Source organism: Barbus barbus (assembly GCF_936440315.1).
Source record: "Barbus barbus genome assembly, chromosome: 33".
NCBI lineage: Eukaryota > Metazoa > Chordata > Actinopteri > Cypriniformes > Cyprinidae > Barbus > Barbus barbus.
Genome location: NC_136761.1, coordinates 20,759,864 through 20,780,427, shown reverse-complemented (window position 1 = coordinate 20,780,427; position 20,564 = coordinate 20,759,864). Strand labels below are relative to the sequence as shown.

Here is a 20,564-nt window from a genome sequence, read left to right as displayed (position 1 = left end):
GGAAACAGGGACGCGTTTAGTGAAATGCACCTTCAATAACAAATAAAAAAGTGGACTTAACTGTTTATCTGCTCTTTAAAATCCTTGTTACATAGTCTTTGTGCAACAACAAGAGCAGTCGGCTATGCATAAGATGACGAGTAAACAAATGTATACAAAACTAACAAGCTTATCAAGCGTCAGGTTTCTGTTAGTTTAGATAAATAAACTTTTCATGCAATCATTTGTGATTATTTGATGTCATTTTACTCACGTTTGCTGTTTATTTCCATATCAGAAGAATCATGCAAAACTCCTCGGCTTGTTGGAAACACACATTGCAGCCCGTGCACCCATCGATGTCATGCACTTAGTGACAGACACTATCTGCATTGAAAGATTCTCAATGAAGTTACAGAGACCGACTTCCCTCCATTATCCTGCTGGGTCCTAATGCTTCCTCTGGCCGGGTTTGATGACAGACTGCCCCACATATCAACTGATGCCATTCATCACACAAAAACAGTTTTACAGAAGAAAACAAACTTTTATTGCAATATAAGATGTACATAGTCTGTTGAAACTGACAGATACATAAAGTTAGGAAGGTAGCAGTAGTGATTAAAAAAGAGAGGATCAAAAATATGGTTATACTCTAGCTCTCTTCCTTCACTATGAAATTAATAGAACACTTCATAACAATCTATAGGGCAAACAGGTTGTAAACACTACACACAAAGGCAGGAAACATGATGGTTTCACCTGTTTGTCAGTGAGGTACAAAAACTAGTCAGTATCCCTTGGTATGAAAGACCCCACGGTAACTGTTAGGCCCTAATCAAGGTTACAGTTTGTTATTTGTCACTTGCTTCAATGGTGTGATGTTTATTTTATTTTATTTTATCAAGTAATATGTGAGTGTGAACACGTTATCCCTGTCATTGGCCTTATAATCCATGTTTACTTCCTCTGCATTCAATTTATTACCAAATCAGGTGACATAATCACCTTGGCAATGACCCAAAACTCACTTAAGGTATCACAGCATTTCCTGATCCATCCTAACAGGAGTGATGAAAGTAAATAGCGCTATCCTAACCAACAGATCTCTTTTTTTAAAGAACATAACATTTCAAAAAAGAAAAGAAAAAAAAACAATGCACCTTAATTCTGATCTGTTTTGTCTTCATCATCTGTATCAGACACAAGTCATATGTATTTCTATCACAATATACAATGTATGTTTCATCAGTATTAGTCTAATAATCCCAGTCTTCTTGTGAGAAAAGTGTACATTCAGTATTTGTTACTCCTTGGAAATGACCTGAACAAAGTACAGCACTGTAGTGCTCAATTTCATCTGCTAACTTCACAAATAACAGTCAGACTTTGGTATTCATTGTCAAGCAAATCATCGCTTATTTCAGCCCATCTAAGCTTATGTAGTCCTTGTGAAATAAAGGAAAAATAAAATAATATTTAAAATTAAATATTACTTAATAATGTACTTGATGGATGACATTAGATGATTCATCCACTCTCATTAAAGTTGTATTAATCGTATTTACATTCTGTTCACTTACTTTGCTGGTGCATAAATTAATAGAAAACATAAGGCAAAATTCAAAATCCTTACACTTCCTGATTCCTTAGTTTTGTCATTCAGAAACAAAACAAAATGTGTTCACTTTACACTCAAGTAAAAACTAAAATATTCCCATCATTCTGTGTATTATGTTATTTATTTATGTCTTTCTTTGTCAGGTATTCTAGCCTGTCTGATCATTTATATGCCTCTGTCACAACGAACAGTTGCACAATTTCTAGGTACAGTCCAGGCATGAGACACAGGATGTGTTTGTTTAGTTAGACTGAAACAGGTATTCAGGTCTCTCTCTGTGTGTGTGTGTGTGTGTGTGTGTGTGTGTGGGACAGGAACACTAGAAGAGCCGGGCTTGTTTCTTCATCTCGTTCCTCTTCCACAGTGCCAGACGGTCAAACTCTACCATCGTCATCCCAAACACCTCATAGAACTCCTCAGGGGAAAGATGCCGCTAAAATGTCAAAGAAACATACTACTCAGTATATCCATCTGTTCATTTTTTTTGCAAGCAATTATTAAATATTGAGAGAGAGCAAGAGATAGATAGATAGATAGATAGATAGATAGATAGATAGATAGATAGATAGATAGATAGATAGATAGATAGATAGATAGATAGATAGATAGATAGATAGATAGATAGATAGATAGATAGATAGATAGATAGATAGACAGACACCAAAGCTATTTAATAAAAAAATACAGTAAAACAGTGATACTGAGAAACATGACCATGTAAAATAATGGTTTTCTGTTTTAATATATATTTTAAAATGTAATTTATTTCTGTGAAAGAACCACATTTGTTTGAAATAGAAATCTTTTTGTAACTGTCACTTTTGATCAAGTTAATGCAAACTTGCTGAATAGTATTAATTTATTAGGTAGTAAGTATATTAAGTGTTATTTTCTCTCAAACAAAAATCTTACGGACCCCAAACATACTGTAATAATATCATAAACAGTTTACCTCCAATCTAGCCCGGTCTACATCCTTTGGCAACCTGTTACGCCCCCTAGTGGTCACAATAAGTGCTTCATATGGGTAGACCTGTAACAAAAGTTAGCAGTGCATTTCATTGTAAACTTTAAACTACATAAACACTGAAACTCATATTTATTGATTTCCAAGTAATTGTCCTGACTGAAACATTCCTTCATAGACTGGTAATGGAAAGCTAAGTATTTTTCTCAGAGCAGGCTGTGCACTGGTGGACCTCATTTTCCTCTCACTTACAGAAGTGAAAGGAAATCACAGAGCCTCTGGCACAGCAGCTTTAACCGAGACAGGAAGTGACACCAAGCAGAACAATATAGTTCTTGACCAACCAGGAGCAAAGGGGTCAGACAAACCCCTGCCCTCTCCACGGCCCCTGCAGTCTCCAACTCTCTAAGGCCCAGCTGGGGAAGGACAGAGTGGCCTTATGACCTGGTAGCACTAATTTCTCCATCCTCTAGTTTCCATAAGCTTTGACCAGCAGGACGTTGCTTTGACCCATCAGGGTTCATTAGACTGACATACTGTAAATCTGGGCTTTCCTCTGGAGAAGACAGAGGGCTAATGTTTCAGAGGTGCCTCTGTTTCAGGATGTTTTTAGTGTCTCTCTGGGCCCCCTTTAATCCTCTGGTAATGAGAAACCATCGTCCTTACCTTGTACTCTGTTGGGAAAGAAAAAAAAGCTTTTAAAGTCAGAACTAATTTTTTGTACAAATAATTTAATTCCTAAATATGCTCCTTAAAAAAAACCTCCTTTCCGTACCTCTGATTCCCCAGTTGACTTCACTGCCACTGTCATACTGACAGTAGTCTGCACTTTGTGGCTGGAAAACAAATAAACAGGCAAACCAATTGTGGATAAAGTTTTAATTAACATTTCCAACCCATCTGCTTTTACTGCTCTGTCTGTCCATTACAGAACATTAAAACAAATATAACAAAACAAACAAGCAATAAACGAAATATTTAAAACATAGTATTTGTAGTTACAAAAATGCAGGTGTGCTTTACAAAAATGGAAGTTATTATTGTAGGTAATTTCATGTGTAATTCAATGTAATGTTCTTTGTAAATTTACTAGCAATTTATGAAATATATTTTTTTTACTTTTTTTTTTATTTATTTATTTTTTTTCAGTGAAACTTACCCTGTGCAATCCATTCCTGCCATATCCGGGCAAAGAGGCTGACTTGGATATGTAGTCTTCAAGTAATAAGAAAGAACAATAAACATGAATGTTTGAAATAAACTCAGTATATGAGAATATGTTTGTTAAATTTTGACTGCCTTGTCTATGAGTGCACAGAAGAGGGCGCTACTGACCAGACTTGAATCTGTGTTGACAACATTGCAAATATGTATCTGTTCTTTTATTTATGCAGAACTTTTCTCCAAAACAAATTAACTACAGACTACAGACACAGTCTCCCTGGGGTTAAAAGCCTTGCCAAAAAATTATGATAATAACATATCTTGCCAAAACATGAGCACCCAGCAATTCTCAGGAGTTTATGGTTTTCTCTAGGATCTTCAGGTTCCAAAAAGCTTAGAAGCTTCCAAACATATATAATAAAACTTAATACTACAACAGCTTTCAAATTTCAATTTCAAACTTCCGTCTATAAAACCTACTTTTTTATTTTTTTGACAAAGAAAGGTCTTAAGAGTCACTCACCATTCTCCGCTGCAAAGTTTGTCTGAGGAGCTGAAGGAAAGAGAAAGGAACGTTATAATTTCTTCAGTAATCTGAAAATTAATTATATGTAAATAATAAATAAATTTGGGTAAAATAAAGCAATAGCAGTACACTGTAAGAAACATTTCCCCTTAAACTAACTGTCATGCGCATAGTGAGGAATGAGCTAAATGTGCAGTTACTGGTACAAAACAAATTGGAAGTTCAGACCGATACCGAGGCTTCTTACTGTATGTCTGCCATCAGGTCAGACCTCTGTGTCCCCTGAGTTTTTAGACCACTGAAAGAACCATTGGAAAAGTCTCAAAACCGTCAACAAATATAGCAGAGTGCAAGCTGCTAACCAGCCACACTAAAACACAGCACATCAAAGTGCTCAATGAGCCTGAAGAATGCTGATGAATGGAAAAAAGCCATGACAGTGTAAAGAAAAAAAGGAAAAAGAGAAAAGGAGAAAGCAAGGGAAACAAAAGGAAAGTTATTTGATGAAAAGGAATAAAGTCTCGGTAAGAAACCTTACATGAAACTATATTTTGAATTATGCATTGCATTTTATGCCAGGACATTATCCGGATCTATTTAGTTAATTCAGTTTATCAATTGAATCCTTTAATCCTGATCAATTTAATCCTTGCTTAAAAATTTTTTTTTTTTTTAAAATTAAACAAAATGAAAATTAACTTTTGATTGGTGGTAGTATATTTAATTTATATACAGATTAAATATGAGATTAAATACAAAGACAGAAGTTGCTTCCTTTTCCTCCTGGCTACACAAGATTATAATGAACATCCACAGTCCCAAATTTCTGGCTATGTTTTATTTATCTCTGAAAACGCTTCCCACAATCCGTCTTATTGTGTGGGATATTCATGTGCTGTGCAGTAAATACCACCCATTTCTATTCATAAATAAAAGAAGACATGGGACACCAGCATGGGCTGCACCAAGCATTGTGAAGAGTAGCAATGAATATGGGGGAGGGCAAAGCAGGAACAGCGAAGCCAGATCCATGTACAGAAAGAGGAGGAAAACAGGGAACTAAAGAGAGGGAGGGGATGAAGGGAAATTTCCAGATGCTTCATGCACATCCCCATGAGATACACAGAAATAGAATTAAGGTGAGCAGCCCGCTCACATGCACATGAGGGATGGAGAAAGAGGAAAAGGAAAAATTAAAGAAAAAAAGAGTAGGAGTCTAAGGTGGGTTGTAATTTAGGAAAGTTATTAAGTGAAGACAGATGCAGTTACCAACCCCATTTATCAAATAAATACAGAAAATATTTCAAATTTTGGCCAATACAGATCAACGACTAATTATTTTAATGTTATGGACAATAACTGATAAATGGCTGATATTAAAATTCTATTCTGCTTTGTCTGAAAAACAAAAAAACTGTGCATCGGCATAAAAGTTAATAATGCGATGCATCAATTTAAAAAAAGTGTGCATCAGATACAAGTTGACATTTGTATCGCAATGCATTATTTGCATAAATATATTTGCATCAGTAAAAAGCAATTTATATATATTTATTAGTAGATGACCTATACTTTTATTATTTAGAAAGTGACCAATAATTTATGAGGAATATTTTATGTAAATTGTTTTCTCAATCGCGTTCTCTCATCACCACCGCTTCTACGTGAATATGACGTATCACAACACTACAGAGACTAGAGGCATTAGAAGTCAGAAGGCGCTTGAGTTAATTTATAATTTGCTGTCTGTCTGAATCAAAGAAATAAAAGCAAACTATTTGTACTATATTGAATTGCATACCATAATTTTTTTTTCCCATTGCATCATATTGCACTGAATCGAACCAAAATCAGATCACACTGCATAATAGGGGTGAATCGTATCGCATTGCATTGGTACCTCCTTTATCTGTACCTTTAATGTATCGTAAGTTATGCATCAAGTTGCGTATCACATCGGCCTACATACATACACACACCATACATATACTAAAATATTAGGGTGTCAGGTATACAAAGGTCACATTGAGTGTTAATATAAGGAAAACAGCAACAGAGAGAAGTGTGTTTGTGAAAAAAGACATCGCTGTAGTGTTGTAATAGTTTTTTTTTTTTTTTGCTGTGTCCGCACTATCCCTGAAAACCCTCAGAATTCTCTCTCCCAGCATATTCTGGCTGTGTCACCGTTGACTCAATCCTGCCTTCACTCTAAAGCGTTCCAGAGCTCCACTGCCTTAATTAGATGGCTCAGTGCCACATCTTCATTGACCACACCGCCCTACGCTAAATAATGACAGTCATACTGAAGGCAGCCAAAGCAACTCCCATACTGCATGCAATCAAAACCACACCGCACCTGTTGCCGTCATGCATTTTCCCCAGAGGAGATTGTGGGAAGGGAAAAGGTGGTCTTAGACAAACACAAACAGTAGGTTTGGCTTTGAAGGATCAAATGCAGTGACCAATGCGATATGCAACGCTCTGTTTTTGATGACCCTACAGCAACCCCCTCCGAACACACATCTCTGTAATCTGCCGTCATACAGCAGCTCTAGTGGAGCACTTACAGCCGTTAACTGTGTTGTTGTGGCCCATGCTGTGCAACATCTCCCTGCTCCCACTGCGGGAGTTCCGCACACTGCCCCAGGGGTCGTTGTCATAGGAACCGGAGCGGGCTTTCATCTCCTCCTTTAGGATCATCCTACCGATACCACCCTGAATCTGAGACGCAGAGAAACGGGAAGACAGAAACAAAAGAATTAATGAGTGATCATCCTGCCATAGTAAGAGTGATCGCTTATTGGCTAGATTTCAAAAATGGTTAAAAGTGAATCTCTGAGCAGACAGATGGGCTGTAACTTGATGACTGATCGCTGATAATCAAAACCAGGCGAGTTTTATATCAGTATCTAATTAACACAAGTTTAATTACTGGTTAGAGGGCATTGTGGATATAAAGAGACAGGGTGCTTTATTGGCTTACTCTTTGAAGGCCGTGACTCCAGCCATCCTCTTCTCCACCTGATGAGTACCTTCTTCGAGGAGCACGTAAAGCTGAAGGAAAGAAATTGAGAAAGAAAGCGAGAGTGAAAAAGAGGAAATAATGAGTCTTCATGAAACAAAAAACAGAATAGCATCTAAAAGGGAGATATGTTGATTGGGAGAAAAAATATGCTATGAAATATATATACGCAGTCTCTTACTAAATTTTAACCTTGCACACTTCTAATCTGCAAATCATTTTTGGCTCAGATTTAGTCTGGGATTCCAAATAAACAAGCCAAAAAACCTGAAGGAATTAAGGTGCCTTTTGATCTAAGAAACTGCACCCACCTGTCATCCTTTGGTCAAACACACTGATGGGATACAACACAGCTAATAAAAATACATCTCCTAACCCAAATTGGAATATGTAATTGAATATTGATAATGTAATGTGTGCAAAAGTAAATGTAAAAGAACTCTGGGCCACAACAAAATCCAAAACTGCCTTCTTCCCTGGTTAATATTAATCACTTTAAGCATATTAGAATATCTCATTCATTTCACGACCGCTTCTGTATTATTCTGCTTTTAGTAAATGAATGGTGTTTAGTTTATCTTCAGATTTAGTACAGTAGATGTTCTTGTCAAATTTGATTCACTTATTACCTAAATCAGATTAAAGTGGCTATTTCTTTAAAACAATTCAGTAAGATAAGAAAATTTGCTTTTGTTGAGTTTGTTTAAATGTTCTTGACAATTATTGAAAATTATGGGTATTTATATAGCATAATTTAGTGCAAACAGGTTAAAACAAATATTTTGTATTAAATCACTACAATGCATTAGGGACTGCTCAATAGGAAAATGAACTGCACTGCAATATAATACTTTTACGGTCCCTGTTTAGTTTCTTCGTCTTCTGATTTTCCTTGTTCCCGTTTGGCTGTTTCTTAGTTTCTTGTTTGTAGGTTGTTAATTAGTTCTCCACATCTGTTCTGTGTGTTGCATTTGCTCCTACGATCTTCAGTGCTTTCTTGTTGGATAAATATATTAAAGACTGTGTGTTGGAATTCTCCTGTGTTGTGCACTTGATTATCAGCAACATGTAACAAATACTTTATTTTTATGACATGATAAATATATTCTAGTCACACATTCAGAGACTATACAATCTTTACTGGAATCCCTGTACGTGGAAACGTTTGGAATGTTTGTGGCTGGTGTGAAGGACAGGAAAGTGCTTTGATGCCAGTGAACTGAACGCATAGGCATACATTCATCACTTACATTTAGGAGAGCTGGTATAATGGTAGTAATCTGAGTGCTGGTAGTGTTCAGGCGAGTAAACTGATGGGAACTTGGAAGATTGGACAATGTCCTCACTGGTCTTGCTCTTAGTTGCTGGATTGCAGTGATTGTCTGTGGGGAAAGAATTTCAGGATCACATCTTTGGAAAAAGCTTGTGATATAACAGCACATAGCGGTACAATCAGGCCCCCTTTACATCTAACATTAGTATGCGTTTTCAGTAATCGCACATTCCACATCAAAAACCAGCTGTAAGTGCACCCAAGATGCTTTGTGATCATGAACATGACCTACTTTTATCAGGTCCTAAAAGTAGAACTCTTCTACTTTTGAACAATATTCACAGCATTACTCCACTGAACTGCATTTGGAATCTCTTGTTTCTATTTTCAAATATTCACTCACGTCTCTTCTAGTCTATTTTCACGTGGACACTTTAAAATTTTTCTTGCCTTATTCACTTCTAATCCATATTAACATCCTTTATTAGTGAAAGTAGATAAGTAGATAAGATCAAAAATAACATTACATTGTTTTTTTTCTGTTACACACATTTTCCATTTGAAAAATTCTGAAGCTTTTTCATTTCTGTGTGAACTCAACCTAGCTAATGCTAATGCTAGGTGTTAAGGGGGCATCAGAAAGAAAGAAAGAAAGAAAGAAAGAAAGAAAGAAAGAAAGAAAGAAAGAAAGAAAGAAAGAAAGAAAAAGCTACAACGCTCACATATAACAGCCCAGAAGAAAAATGAATTTAACACAATCCACAACACTCAATATAAAGCATCTGTATTCATGTAAATGAGATATTGAATAAGCACAGAAAACACTTTAAAACTCTTTGTATTTTTAGAAACGACACACATATTGACAAATTGCCTTCAATTCTAAAGCAAAACCAGTCAAAAACAGCACTGAACTCCCATCCATATAAAACACACACACATACACACACACACACACACACGTTTACTTAGCTATCTAAATGGGGACATTCCATAGGCGTAATGGTTTTTATACTGTTCAAACTGTATGTGCTATTGCCCTACACCTAAACTTAGCCCTCACAGGAGACTTTCTGCATTTTTACAATTTCAAAAAACTATAGTTTATTTTTCAACCCGTTTTACAAATGAGGACGTACCCAAAGGGAGGTTTTTGGAGATTTTGTCAGGTTTACCTCACTTTTGGGTACAAATTTGTCCCCAAAATAAGTAGGTTAAGTAGGTAGGTACACACACACACACACACACACACACACACACAAGAAGATTCAACACAAATACAGAAGCACAGACCTCAGGATATTAACAGTCCCTAATGGAAAAGACTTCACAGGGATGAAAGACGGAATGCAAGTAAGGAACTAGAGATCAATCAACCAAACACACATCCCAAAACGCAGACAGACAGATGTGCACGGGGAGAGAGAATACTTACAGAGTGAATGGTGACCGAGGAAAGTAGAGGTGGAGGGAATTTTGTATTTAAGGTGGTGAGGGGGAAAAAACATGGAAAAAAGAATAAGGGAAGAAATATTTGCATCCCATAGAGTCTTCAGTTGAGATTTTAAGTTTGGTATCCATATGGCAGAGAAGCAAATGATCTGCGTTACAATAGTACGAGTCTTTTGCACAAATGCAGGTAGACATCTACAACAATATAACACGTACACATGCAGATCCACCATATGGGTAGCAAATTATTCATTGTAAAGTGCTCGTTACAGGCTTGTGACACGAGGATAAACACTTGACTACACACAAAATGTAAACTGAGCCAACAAGCTCTCAGAGATGGTTCTGACCTTTCTTAGACAGAACTCGATGGACTGTATGAGTATCTGAACTGGCCAGTAAATAAATCTGCAGCATTAGTGCAGCTCTGTGCAAAACTCTGAAACAAATTAATCTCCCTTATGCACTCTAGATCTCTGTTGTTGTGTACTGTCCATGCTAATTGGCAGGCCTACACAAAGTTCTATAATCCCCTGCACCCTTTGTGCTTGTCTTTTAAACATTTTAGCTAATTTAATTCTGTCAGCAACCAATAAATGTAAGTGTGCTCCATTCCATTTAACACCATTTAGTATACTTAGATTCATTCCACAGATTCCATTCCTCAAACAAGGTCAGAACTGCACAGAAAATGTCTGAAGTATTGATTAATCACACAATTTTGCACATCCATGCCATATTTAAAGCCATTTCACAATTTCTCCTAAAGAAAATGTGGACAAAGATTATATTTGGGCCTCCAGATATACAGTGCCCTCCAAAAGTATTGGAACAGTAAAGACAAAATTGCTCTGTTGGCTGTGGAGTCAAGACATTTACAAATATGATTAAAAGATGAATATGAGACAAAACTACAGAATGTCACATTTTATTATTGGGTGATTCAACACATACATGTTTTACCAGCTAAGAAGTTCAGCACTTTTAGAGTTGCGTCCCCCTATCTGATTTGAGCATAAGTATTGGAACAGGGAATGTGTCGTATCAGTTATATCCATTACTTCTGCATTCTGAATCCTGCAATCGTGCCATTGCAAACACACAAACCAGGATGAAGATGAGGGAGCTGACTTTGAGAGAAAAGCAAGCAATTTGGATGCTAAAAGAAAAGAGGAAGTCATTTATACCTATAGCAAAAACAAATGGCATGGAGAAATCAAGAGTTTGGAAACCACCAGCGACACCAGCAACCAACAACTACCTGATCGGCTGAGAAAACAACAGTAGTTGATGACAGACAAATCATAAAAGCTGTGAAAATGAACCCTAAAAGACGTGTCTGTAAAATGTAAAATCACCAACAACTTCCAGAAAGCTGGGGTGATGCTCTGACAATCTACTGTCCTCAGAAGACTTTGATACAGAATTACAGATGCTACACAGCAAGATGCAAACCTCTGACCAGCACCAAAAATAGAAAGACAAGATTAGAGTTTGCAAAAAAGCACAAAGGTGAGCCAGAAGAGTTTTGGAACTGTGTTTATGGACCGATGAGACAAAGATGAACCTTTATCTAAGTGATGGGAACGCAAAAATGTGGAGAAAAAAAGGGAACTGCAAATGATCCCAAGCATACAGTCTCATCTGTAAAGCATGGTGGAGGTGGTGTCATGGCATGGGCATGCATGGCTGCCTCTAGAACAGGCTCTCTCAACTTTACTGATGACTTAATGTATGATGACAGTAGCAGAATGAATTTGGAAGGGTACAAAACCATCTTGCCTACCAATATTCAAGAAAATGCCACCAGATTCATTGGGAAGGGCTTCATATTGCATCAGGACAATGACCCAAAACACCCTGCCAGTACAGTCAAGGAATTCATAAGGGCAAAGAAATGGAGAGTCTTAGATTGCCCAAGTCAATCTCCAGATTTAAATCCGATTGAACATGAATTTCACCAGCTGGAGAGGAGAGTAAAGGCAGAAACTCCCCAAAACAAGCAACAGTTGGAATTGGCTGCATTAAAGGCTGGGAAAAGTATTTCAAAGGATGAGACCAAGAGTCTGGTGATGTCTATGGGTCACAGACTCACTGCTGTGATTGTGCGCAAGGGATCTGCAACTAAATAATAGCTTTTAATCTTTTATATCTGCCTTATGTTCAACTGTCCCAATACTTATGCTCACATCAATGAGTGGGATGGACTCTAAAAGTGCTGTCCTTTTTATTTGGAAAAACATGTACGTGTTGAAACGGCTAATAATAAAATGTGACATTCTGTAGTTTTGTCTCATATATATCTTTTAATCATATTTGCAAATGTCTTGACTCCACAGCCAACAGAGCAATTTTGTCTTTACTGTTCTAATACTTTTGGAGGGGATTGTATATTACAGGACTCAATAGAAGATAGTTTCAAGCCAGCTGATTGCTGTGAAAATTTGTATTTTGACATTTGCCAACATAAAACATTTAATTTATTATAATTATAATTATCAGTGTTGGAGAAAATCACTTTTAAAAGTAGTGCAATACAATGTTGCATTACTCCATAAAAAGTAACTAACTGTGTTACTTTTTATGGAAAGCAATGCATGATGTTGCTTTTGCGTTACTTTTTGTCATCTGTGCTAGGCATGCTTATTTGTTTTTTTTTAATAACAACAACAAAAACAAAAAAGCCTAAAGTTATATTTTTAGCAATTTTAAGGGCCCTTTCACACCAAAAGTGAAATTATTAAGGTGTCAATGAATAAATGGGAAAACAATGTAACTTGCATTACTTGTTTGAAAAAGTAACTCAAACATTTCATTGTAAATTTAAAAGTAATGTTTTACTTTACTAGTTACATGAAAAAAGTAATCTGATTATTTAACTTGTGTTATTTGTAATACCTCCAACACTGATTATTATTATTATAATTATTTTCCTTAATTTTTTTGTTCCTGAAAAAAAAAAGATAAAAAATAGGAAATATATTTCCGTATTACATTAAAATACATCACTTTTTTGGTGGGGTGAAAACACTGGCATGGCAAAAAATCTGAACTGTTGAGCCCAGATAAAATCCTTAATGTTGAGCCATTTATTACCCCCCAAAAAAACATATTATAATCTTTATAATATATCAGATATAATTGTATTATTTATCACTTTCTTGCAAATAAAAAAAAGGATCATAATTAATCCTATGGAAAATGGCACAAGCCTGTAATGCACACACACACGCACGCACGCACACACACACACGCACGCACACACATATATATATATATATATATATACAGTTGGGCAAAAAAGTATTTAGTCAGCCACCAATTGTGCTGTTCTCCCACTTAAAAAGATGAGAGAGGCCTGTGATTTTCATCATAGGTGCACTTCAACTATGAGAGACAGAATGGGGGGAAAGATTCCAGGAAATCACATTGTAGGATTTTTAATGAACTCCACTATGGCCAAGACCAAAGAGCTGTCGAAGGACACCAGAAACAAAATTGTAGACCTGCACCAGGCTGGGAAGACTGAATCTGCAATAGGCAAGCAGCTTGGTGTGAAGAAATCAACTGTGGGAGCAATTATTAGAAAATGGAAGACATACAAGACCACTGATAATCTCCCTCGATCTGGGGCTCCACGCAAGATCTCACCCCGTGGGGTCAAAATGATCACAAGAACGGTGAGCAAAAATCCCAGAACCACACGGGGGACCTAGTGAATGACCTGCAGAGAGCTGGGACCAAAGTAACAAAGGCTACCATCAGTAACACACTACGCTGCCAGGGACTCAAATCCTGCAGTGCCAGACGTGTCCCCCTGCTTAAGCCAGTACATGTCCGGGCCCGTCTGAAGTTTGCTAGAGAGCATTTGGATGATCCAGAAGAGGATTGGGAGAATGTCATATGGTCAGATGAAACCAAAATAGAACTTTTTGGTAAAAACTCAACTCATCGTGTTTGGAGGAGAAAGAATGCTGAGTTGCATCCAAAGAACACCATACCTACTGTGAAGCATGGGGGTGGAAACATCATGCTTTGGGACTGTTTTTCTGCAAAGGGACCAGGACGACTGATCCGTGTAAAGGAAAGAATGAATGGGGCCATGTATCGTGAGATTTTGAGTGAAAACATCCTTCCATCAGCAAGGGCATTGAAGATGAAACGTGGCTGGGTCTTTCAGCATGACAATGATCCCAAACACACCGCCCGGGCAACGAAGGAGTGGCTTCGTAAGAAGCATTTCAAGGTCCTGGAGTGGCCTAGCCAGTCTCCAGATCTCAACCCCATAGAAAATCTTTGGAGGGAGTTGAAAGTCCGTGTTGCCCAGCGACAGCCCCAAAACATCACTGCTCTAGAGGAGATCTGCATGGAGGAATGGGCCAAAATACCAGCACCAGTGTGTGAAAACCTTGTGAAGACTTACAGAAAATGTTCGACCTCTGTCATTGCCAACAAAGGGTATATAACAAAGTATTGAGATGAACTTTTGTTATTGATCAAATACTTATTTTCCACCATAATTTGCAAATAAATTCTTTAAAAATCAGACAATGTGATTTCCTGGATTCCCCCCCCCCCCCCCCCCCCCATTCTGTCTCTCATAGTTGAAGTGTACCTATGATGAAAATTACAGGCCTCTCTCATCTTTTTAAGTGGGAGAACTTGCACAATTGGTGGCTGACTAAACACACACACACACACATACATACAGACATGCAATTAAGGGAAAGATGTACTATTGCTATTGTTGAGTTAAAGGGGTTAGAGTTCATGGCATTCTGAAGACATTCTAACCAATGTACTTGATTTTATGAATGAACAGACAGAGTTATGCACATAAACAACCATCTATCAATGATCCGCCACCAATAACTAACAGAAGTAGTCTAGGGACTACCTACATACATAAACAGTACATAAAATGCAACATTTAATATGTTATCAGCTGTCAGAGAAACAATATGGCTGTCATTTGAACTCTGTGAACCACTGTAGGATGTTTAGACTATCACGCTTGCTCATTTCATGCTTAAACAGGTTTGCCTTCCTAACAGCGGTTTCTCAAAAGGGTTGAGCTTAACTTAGTGTTCAGTGGTGCTTCTCTGTGCCATCTAACGTGGCCACTTCCCAGTCAATCTAAAGCAGAGGGGGGACATGGCAAGCTTTAATCATGCCTCATCCTTTTTTCATCACCTTCCTGTAAGAAGCAAGGATGCGTTCTACATTCTTCTGGCATGCAAGGAACAGAAAGCAGGAGGCACTCTATATTCTAATATGAGGTGTTTTTCTTCCTCATTTGCTCACTAATTCTTCTAAAGGCTTTTAGACTAAAGGGTCTGCTGGAGGAAAGCTATGGAGGACACTAACACTAATCAGACACATCTTTCCCGTGAGCCCACACAGCCTCAGGACTGAGCGTGAGGAAAGACAGGCCAGGGCAGGCCGTGCACACTATACCATGTCTCTTATAGATGGGAGGCTTCCTGTAGATATTGGGCTCCCCTGTGGCTGAGAAGAAAAGGAGAGATTAGAAATAAAACATGGAGGAGATGTAAGTGACAGGCAGAAGAAAGCAAAGTAAACGGAGCAGGAAATGCTTTTTTGTTCTTCCTCTTTAGGATTCCAGGGACCTTTAGGGTAAGGTGAGGGAGAGTGGAACGGTTGAAGAGAACACAAAAATGGAGTAGAGCCATACTATAGATGTATAGTATAGACAGAGTCAACAGTTACTGAGACTTTGATTCATTAACAAGACTTTAATTTATAGTCAAATATACTGCTGGATGAATATGAAAGTGATGACAGCAGACAATGAGGTGAATGACGAGGCCTGGCCTACCTGGCACATGGAAATGCTTGGGAGCTTGGTTTGTGGTAGGCGTGCTGGACCGGGCATCTAGCTGATTGTAATAGGGTGAACTTCTGCCACTCTCAGTGCCTGCAGCAAGCCCCAAGCCAATGACAGTAACAGAACCACAGCATGAGTGCACACGTCCTGTGCTCCCTAACTACACACACTCAATCATCACACCGGCGATCATCAGATCAATGATCCAAGATTAGCCAGGCAGGGACAGTATGCATTTCAAAACAGAAGAAAAGACATACTGTGCCAGACAGAGGGGTGCATAGGATGTGGTGGAATGGCAAGACACACTCCCAGATAACATATCCCACATGAAAAGCCTATATAACTAATTTTAGTTAAAGTCAACATGAAATCTCTTATTTTGGTCTTACTGAAAATAATTCATCACATTCTCATCATTTAAAAAATGTATTTCATCAAAATTGAATAATTTGGTTGACATAACTTGAAGATCCAATCATTTCCAGATTGATAAAGTCCTGTACCAACAGTACCAACACTTTCCCAGTGTTGGTACTGTTAACTAAATATATTAAAAACTGTTTCATTAATTTAAATGAAACTAAAATAAAGAAACAAATGAAAACTGAACTAACTGAAATAAAATAAGTTTAATCTGAAGCAGGAAAAGTACTAAAAAGTTAAAACTGAAATAAAAATCGAAAATAGAAATACAAACATAACAATAATAACAAAATGAAAGAAAAAAATAAAAGTGAAAATATAAAAATAAAAATAAAAGCTACTTCAAAAATATTGATTAATACTATAATAGTATGCAAATAATACTAAAATAATACTCTGGGGTCCTTTCTCTTTTAGTTACTGAATGTCCCATTTTACTTCTAAAAAGTCACACTTCATGTTGACTTTAAATTCATTATCAGTCGCTACACTCTACAAAGGGTACAGAAGCTGTCACTGGGGTGGTACAATTTAAAAATGTACTCCTTTTTACCTTATTTACCCCTAAAGGATGCATAACGATACCTTAAATGTACATAACAGTATCTAAAAAGTACAGTTTGCAAGAGTACTGCCCCATGAAAGCTTTTGTACATTTTTTTCGGAGTGTTTGCTATGTAACTGCAAACCACACTTTAAAAACGTATAAAGAAGGCAAGGCAAGAAATGCATAGTATATTTTCCAATATACTGCATATTCAGTATAGTTCTGAAGCCATTTCTGCTGAAAAGATCAGCTTAGACCAGTATGCTGGTTTAAGCTGGTTAGTGCTGGTCCACTATCCATGTTGTTTACCAGCAGCAAATGCTGGTCAACTTGCATAGTCTTCCGATGAAGCTGGAAGCTGGTTACACCAGCATCCCATATATCCAGGATCAGAGTGTATTTTTTGTTATTGTACTGCTTAGCAAAAGGGACTCACCATATCTGTAGTAGTGCTGTGGAGAGCGGGGCATGATGGGAGACATGCCCTGTCTGCTGAAGGTGGGGGAGTCTATGTACCCCGGACTGGAGGATCTTCTCATCCTCATGTCCATACTGTCATACATGTCCTAGTCACATAAAATGTCATTATTCATAAATATGACTGTGAGAATCTCATTTTATTTACTCAGTGACTAAAATGATTCATAGAGTAACAACTGTGAATTAATCACACACTTATGTGCTACTTTAGACAGATTGATAACTTTAATATTGCTGTTGACTGCTGACTTATCTAGGAGTTGACTCATATGTGTTTTTCAGGTCCAATGTTGATTATTACAGATCAGGTAGGCCGATAACCAATATTTAGAACCGATATACTGTATACATAAGGGCTCTGACAAAAACGTTCTTTAAATGCTTGTAAATAATTTATTGGCAAATAATTTTGAAAATGACCGATACCGATACCGATAACCATAAAAATGCTTAATATCGACGCTGATAATAGGCCAGATGATAATCGGTCGAACCCTAGACTTAAAGTAAATTAAAGTCTAAACGTTTACCTGAGAATAAGGGGAGAGTGTGCCCAAGGACTGTGGGGACAAAAAAGGAGAAAGAGTCAGTACAACAGTAAATCAGAGATAAACCTTCAGTCTCTTCCTCCATAACATCTGATGTGTAAGGGAAGTGAAAAGAGCAAGGGGATGGAGGTGAAGGAGCCACTGTGATCAGACTAACCTAATTTGTATCTCCTGCAGAATTATAGAACTCAACATTATCTGCTCAGCAAGCATAAATTCAAGAGATATTTAAGCAACATCACATAAATTGCTAACATCAGGGAGCTTTCCAAAAGCAAACTAAAGCAAGGTGGCTAAACCAAATTCACTATCAATAGTGGGGAAAAGGCACAAACATAGTGCTTCAGCATACAAAAGCATACAGCCAGCCAACAGATGCAACATAAATGAGAAACTCAAAGCTAAGCTCGGCTAGGACCAGGTCAGTAGATCCGGCGACAGGGGAGACATGCTAAAAGTAGACCCAGAGTGGCTCTAGTGGTCCTCTTGGGCAGTATACCTCCCCATAGCTGAGACGCTCTAGCCTGTCATCGGAGCAGTATCTGTGACTGGTCTCATAGGACCAGAAGTCTGGCCTCTGCACTTCATAAATGGCTTTAACCTTAGGCAGCGCTGCCAAGTCTTTGTAATCAAGGATCTCGTTCTCCATTTTTGCCTGAGGAGAGGGACACACGACAGATACACACACTCACACATCAAACGCAATGAGCAGGCCTGCAAAAAACAGCAATGATGACAGGCGACGACAACATCAACAACACAATTAAGAGTGGGAATAAGCCTGCGGCACAGTTGGCACACTTTAAAGCAAGTGCTGTTAGAATACAATTGAGCTCATGATTGAAACTTTAATAGAGCATATAAATGCTACAAAAAATGTCATATTGGATTTGATAAGACTGCTTATGACTTTTTTTTTGAGTGAGTATAAAGTCCTTTCTTATTTCAAGAGATAGTACATCCAAAAATTAAAATCATTATCATTTACCCACCCTCATGTCATTTCAAACCTGTATGACTTACTTTGTTCTGTAAAACTGAAGATATTTAGAAAAATGTTATTTCCCAAAGCTTCTTATTTTGTGTTTGGCAGCATTAAGAAAGACATACTGATTTGTAACGACATGAGGGTGAGTAAATGATGACACTTTTCATATTTGGGTGAACTATCCCTTTAACATTTTTAGGTTAGTGCCTTGCTTTACAAGTAATCCCAGATAGTATTTTAAGGTTTTCGCTTCTATTTGAATCTCATACATGTAGAGTCTCACGCTTGACCTTCAGCAGAGTATGGACACACACAGCACAAAGGTTACACACTCGGGCCGGCCTTTACTTCCACATGTGATGTTAATGACTGCACCACTGCAGAATGCACACAAACACATTATGAACAAGCCAATAAACTCAAGCACGAGAGTCATCCGTCTTGGGATGACCAATAATACTTACATTTATGCATTTGACAGATGCATTTATCCAAAGCAACCTTCAGTGCATTCAAGCTACACATTTAATCAGTTCATGCATTCTCTGGAAATCAAACCTGTAATTTTTGTGTTTCAAGTGCCATGATGTACTAGTTGAGAAACTACAGTAATCTTCATGGCACTTTATAGTACCATTGCAGCGTTTGGGTTCCATAACATTTTTTAAAGCCTTTAAAAGAGGCCTCTTATGCTCACCAAGGCTGGATTTATTTCATCAAATATACAGAAAAAAATATTTTTATAATTTGAAATAACTGTTTTCAATTTGAATATATTTTAAAATGTAATTTATTCCTGTGAAGGCAAAGCTGAATTTTCAGCAGCCATTACTATAGTCTTCTGCGTCACAGAATACTTCAGAAATCATTCTAATATGCTGATTTGCTGCTCAAGAAACATTTCATATTATTATCAACTTTGAAAAGTTGTGCTGATCAGTATTTTTGCATTTTTTTAGGATTCTCTGATGAATAAAAAGAATAGAAAGAAATAGATTAAAAGTGACAGGCTTTTATAATGTTACAAAAGATTTATATTTCAAATAAATGCTGTTCTGTTTAACCTTAATAACCCCAAACTTTTAATGGTAGTGCGAGTCAAACGTTGTAACAATAAAAGAACAGTTCATTCAAAAATGGATGTTCTATCACTATTTATATAATCAATTTTGGTAAATTGGTGTTTTTGTGTTCCATGAAAGAAATTCAGTCATACAGGTTTGGATCAACATGACAGTGAATAAAAGATGACTGAATTTTCATTTTTCATTTTCATTTCATGGTGAACGTCAAAATACTGACCAAAAGTATCATAATTTCAAAATCAAATGTTCTGATTTTGTATCATTTACAGCTCTGTTGTCTTCATTCAGGTTGGACAGTGATTGATTACTTACACAGATGACTCTACTGGGTGAACTAATGCTGGAGCCTGGCGGAGAGATGGAGGTTTCTGATGTGCGCCTGAGCTGTAAAATGAAAAATAGGAAGAAAACAGAAGAGCTTCAGAGTGAGATCTGAAGGCATTTTGAAATTCATATAACTGTTAAAAAAAGACATTTACTCTCAGTTTCCTCTCTGCTCGAGATGCTTGTTTACACACAGGATGCCACACCTCTGAACCTGAGAAACAGAGCCAAACAAAGAAGAGGTGAATGTTAGATACAACACACAAAGCTTCTAATCCAGCCATGTGTTCATTCAAGACACCTTAAGATGACAT

General features: G+C 37.3%; 2 protein-coding genes across 5 annotated transcripts in view; both read right to left on the bottom strand.

Moving 5' to 3' along the window:
• Positions 1-373, bottom strand: part of LOC306853259 (actin filament-associated protein 1-like 1) — a 32,799-nt gene extending 32,426 nt beyond the window's left edge. The window contains exon 1 of one of the 2 annotated variants that reach the window (XM_079390533.1): positions 254-373. In XM_079390533.1, the coding sequence (XP_079246659.1) occupies positions 254-272 (19 nt within the window). In that variant the 5' untranslated portion in view covers positions 273-373. The remainder of the gene's footprint in view (positions 1-253) is intronic. The other variant, XM_079390532.1, reaches the window with a different exon arrangement.
• Positions 374-508: 135 nt separating this feature from the next.
• Positions 509-20,564, bottom strand: part of LOC306852974 (actin-binding LIM protein 3-like) — a 58,038-nt gene continuing 37,982 nt past the window's right edge. The window contains exons 8-23 of one of the 3 annotated variants that reach the window (XM_079390111.1): positions 20,406-20,464; positions 20,239-20,310; positions 18,353-18,508; positions 17,836-17,865; positions 17,262-17,391; positions 15,844-15,942; positions 15,462-15,512; positions 8,530-8,643; positions 7,241-7,311; positions 6,825-6,978; positions 4,255-4,284; positions 3,727-3,782; positions 3,343-3,403; positions 3,234-3,241; positions 2,553-2,633; positions 516-2,033 (exon numbers count right to left, since the gene is read on the bottom strand). In XM_079390111.1, coding sequence (XP_079246237.1) covers positions 1,920-2,033; positions 2,553-2,633; positions 3,234-3,241; positions 3,343-3,403; positions 3,727-3,782; positions 4,255-4,284; positions 6,825-6,978; positions 7,241-7,311; positions 8,530-8,643; positions 15,462-15,512; positions 15,844-15,942; positions 17,262-17,391; positions 17,836-17,865; positions 18,353-18,508; positions 20,239-20,310; positions 20,406-20,464 — 1,286 coding nt within the window. In that variant the 3' untranslated portion in view covers positions 516-1,919. Of the gene's footprint in view, positions 2,034-2,552; positions 2,634-3,233; positions 3,242-3,329; positions 3,404-3,726; positions 3,783-4,254; positions 4,285-6,824; positions 6,979-7,240; positions 7,312-8,529; positions 8,662-15,461; positions 15,513-15,843; positions 15,943-17,261; positions 17,392-17,835; positions 17,866-18,352; positions 18,509-20,238; positions 20,311-20,405; positions 20,465-20,564 lie in introns of all 3 variants that reach the window. The other 2 variants (XR_013782685.1, XR_013782686.1) reach the window with 2 other exon arrangements.